Source organism: Silene latifolia, chromosome 6, assembly GCF_048544455.1.
Source record: "Silene latifolia isolate original U9 population chromosome 6, ASM4854445v1, whole genome shotgun sequence".
In the NCBI taxonomy this organism is placed as follows: domain Eukaryota; kingdom Viridiplantae; phylum Streptophyta; class Magnoliopsida; order Caryophyllales; family Caryophyllaceae; genus Silene; species Silene latifolia.
Window position 1 is genome coordinate 137,154,864 of NC_133531.1, and position 4,143 is coordinate 137,159,006.

Consider the following 4,143-nt stretch of genomic DNA (forward strand, 5'->3'; position numbering starts at 1 on the left):
CGCCCCCCTGGCGGTTGAGTTTTTCGAAGTTTTTAATTAAATTTATCGAATTTTTTTGAGTGTGCCTTATATTATTACTCATCCGCCCCCTCTAAATTTTTTCGCCCCTCTAAGCTCAAATTCTGGCTCCGCAACTGTCACAATCCCACTTGTTATTTGTCTTATTATAAAAGTAGTGACGTATTTAATTCGTCTACAATTTTAGACGGACAGTGAGATTTTGCGATACTCAAAATATACCGAGGAATGATCATAAAAACTCCCAACTTGCGTACGGCGGAGAAGGCTACTGCGTTAAATGGCCTTAAGATTTCTCGGTACGCTCCCCCTATTACACATCTGTTTTATGCTGACGATGTTTTTATTTGCTGTAAGGCAACTCCATCTTCTTTTGAGACTCTAAGGGATTTGCTTCGGTGCTTTGAGCTTGCGTCTGGTCAGATGATAAATTTGGATAAGTCTTTTATTAAATTCAGTCCAAATGCACCGCCTGATTTTAGGTCCCACATGGCATCCATTCTGAAGATGCGAACATCTGATTGTTTTGGGAATTATTTGGGCGTACCTGTCGATATTCCTTCTAAGAAGTCTCTTGTGTTTCAACCTTTGGTGGATAGGCTTACAAGTCGCATTCTAGCCTGGTCTTCTCTACACCTCAGCCAGCCCTGTAAGCTGCTTATCATCAACACTATTATTTTGGGATCAATCCGGTTTTTGATGGCTTATATTCCTTTTCCCATTGGAATATGCAAGAAGATTGACTCTTTGATTGCGCCTTTTTGGTGGCGCAAAGATGTTCGACACAGATCTATTCACTGACTCTCTCGGGATTGTCTGCAGCTTCCTCGTGTAAATGGAGGCCTAGGTTTGAAATCTATCTCTTTATTAAGTCAGGCAACTTTTATGAAAAATTTATGGCGCATCCATCATCAGCCGTCGGGTTTATTATCAAAATTTATGGTTCCCAAGTACAGGAAGGATCTTCCTATTCCTACTTCAAGATCAAAGTTCTCTGATCCTTCATTTTTATGGTCTGGTTTATGTCGCGCGGCTAATGCTTTGTCTCCTGGTTTATCATGGAAGCTTGGTAATGGTTCCTCTGTTGACCTGTTTTCAAGCCCTTGGGTGAATGGGACTGCCCCCTCTGTAACGCCCCGTAATTTCGAACCATTAATATATTGCGGAAGTAATTTATTAATCAAGTAAAATTTAATATTAATGTATTTGAAATAAAAATAATTCAAAGAAATATAATTTTATTATATTTTGAAGTAAAGTATTTATTTTGATAGTTTCGAAATGTTTAAAAATAGTTTAAACCGTGTAAAAACTTTTTATTTCGAAATAAGGGCATATCGGGGAAAAATGACAACTCTATTGAAAATTGGGCAAATGATTATGGAAATGGGTCATATGAATACTCAATTTTCTTGTAATCTCGTGTTTAAGAACTTTGGTCTTGTCGGAATTTGCAATTGACAAGCGGTTCTAATTATTATCGAAACGAGCCAAAACCGACTCGTGAAAATCCCGACTTAAACCCGCTCCCTTCCTCCTTTCCTTTCCTTTCCCGCGGCACCTCCCTTCCCCTTCCTTTTTTTTCTGATTTTTCTCACCTAACTCCATCTCCTTGAACCTTCAACCAAAAACCACCATTTTCATCTTAATCCAAGCCAAATTTCACCATAACTCACTCGTTTCTAGTCGGATTTTCGCAAAGTTTATATTTTCGGAATCCCCTCTTCGAGATATACCTCCTTGTATGTTTTAATTTCAGTTTTCTTGATGTTGATTTAAGACGAATTTGGGCATATTTCGGTTTTTGTACTTATTATTGTGTTTTTATTGTTTATTTAGGTGAAGATTTAGAGGACGAGTTTGGAGACTCGTATATTGTTGAAGATAGTGGCTAGTTTCATGTTAGGGTTTGGTATTCAAGGTGCTAATTGCTCATTTTCTAGCTTAAGGTAACATATTTCGAGTTACTCGACGAATAATCGTCACATTCTTTGCTTTTTGTATGTTTTTGTGATTTTTATTTGAGTAATTTGTTTCACATGATAAAATGGGTTGCATGCATGTCTTTTGCTAGTTTAAGTTAACCTATTAGTATTGGGAACGATAAATTGATGTTTCAGACGATGTTAAACTGAACAAAAATGGAGAAATGGAGGGATGGGGGTGGCGGCCAGCAGGCCCAGGCAGGCCCACGGCTGCCTTGGGGTTGGCCCGGGTTGGTCCGTTGCTTGTTTCGCGGATTTTCATGCATTACTTGTAGTTTCGGGTTTATTAATGATATGCTTAGTAAAAGTAACATGTGGGTAGTCTTAGGAAATGAATAAGGTTAGTAGTAAATAAAATTTTGATGATGAAGTATGCTTATTATGGTAGTTGACACATGTTAGGTTAGATTATAAAATGAAATTGTAATGAATAGGCTCAAAATGAATTTTATAGCAATAATTGCAATGTTTTGATGATTGTGCCGAAAATTGAGCCTTAGTCCCTTTGATCGATTCGATGTCGATCAATTGAGTGATTGGTCACCGCAATTTAACCGTGCACTGTCGCCGCAGGGGTTGCGGGTAAAAATTCGGTTGAATGAAAATTAATGTGAAAAATGGATAATCGGCCTTATTCTTGTTTTAGGCCATTTATTAAGTTTTTAGTTCACATGTGTTGTTGGTTGAATTTAATAGTTTCTTATATTGTAAAATGGCCCTAGATTCCCTGAAACCTTTAATATTGTTAATATTGCTAGAATTGGAAATTGGTATTGAATACTTCTTGCAGGTTGTTGTGTTTGTCATAGATAGGTCTTTATAGTCTTTGACGAGTATATGTTCACTGCTTAATAGCCTTTGTGTTCCTGACTTGGTGGGATTATATCCAAGTTGGGGCATGACCCTGTTACTTATTTTGATAGTAAGTGGTCAGCTTAAGTACTAGCCAACCCTTTGGTGGACTCCTTAGGGTACTCACTTTGTTTTAGAAAAATTGTGAGTCTTGGGTGCGGTGGTGTGTATCCGCATGTCTAGGTATGCGCAGATTATAGGCTAGGGTTGTGTTGTGTCTTGGCCATGTTTTGATAGAACCTCTGAGCCAAGATACCGGTTCGATTACCTTCCCTACCTCGTGGTATAGACTCGAGTTACAGAGTGACTATTGACGGGACTAAGAACTTATGCCTGTCTTTGATATATTGTCCTTTCTTGTATGGTGATTTTATGAATTGTAATAGGTGAGATGTAAGCCGGTTACAATTGATAAAGTTTGGATTACTGCTTGTTATATGTTTCACATGATAGTTTAATTTGGTCAGTTTAGTATTCATAGGTTAGAATACTTGTTAGTTAAATTGTTTATCATATTGTTTACATGTTACACTACATGTTACATTAAATATGACATTTCGTGGCTGGGAGGACTCGAAGTTACTCCCCACTGAATTGTGGCTTTCGTGTTTGTATAAAATGCGATTGACAGGTTGATGATGCTTAGTTGGGGTACACGGACGAGCTAGTGAGCAAAAGAACCTTGGACCTAGTTTGGTTATTTTTTGTAGTAAACCTTTTAACTTTTGGTTGTGTATATATTTTGAAGGGACATATGTCTCCCTCTTTTTCTTTGGGTTGTATCACTATAATTCCTTGTCTTTAGCATAGTTATGTAAATTAGTTTATTAGCTTTTGCAGTTTTGGGCACTCTTAAGTTGGAGATGTTTGTGAATGGTTTAGGAAAGTTTTAAAAATTACAGGTTTTGTCTAGTTGAACCAATTACAAACATATCCTGTCAGTTTTTCTGTAGATTTTACGTGTTTAATTAACGTTTTTTTTAAGGGTGTCACAGTTGGTATCAGAGCTTGTTGCTCCCGACGCACGTTTGTGCACCCCACTTAAAATCACTTGACCTTTAAATAATAAACTTGAGAGATGGGTAGGATGGGTAGATTTAGGATTTTATGTGGTAGTCTGTTTGTGATTGCTATTTGTTAGGTTCTAACCAATGTTCTATTTTGCAAGATGGCTCTCCAAGAAACGTAGATAATGCAATCTTACCAGCTGGGTTTGTTAATTGTTAGTTATTAATTTTCGTGTCGTTGAAGCTATGACCGTGATCTTACTCGTTGGTGACCAAGACTG

General features: G+C 37.4%; 1 protein-coding gene across 1 annotated transcript; it reads left to right on the forward strand.

Annotated features, from left to right (window-relative positions):
- Positions 1-246: 246 nt before the first annotated feature.
- LOC141588781 (uncharacterized) lies at positions 247-819 on the forward strand. Its single transcript, XM_074410207.1, has one exon. It carries the CDS (start codon positions 247-249, stop codon positions 817-819), a length of 573 nt encoding a protein of 190 aa, XP_074266308.1.
- Positions 820-4,143: the final 3,324 nt, after the last annotated feature.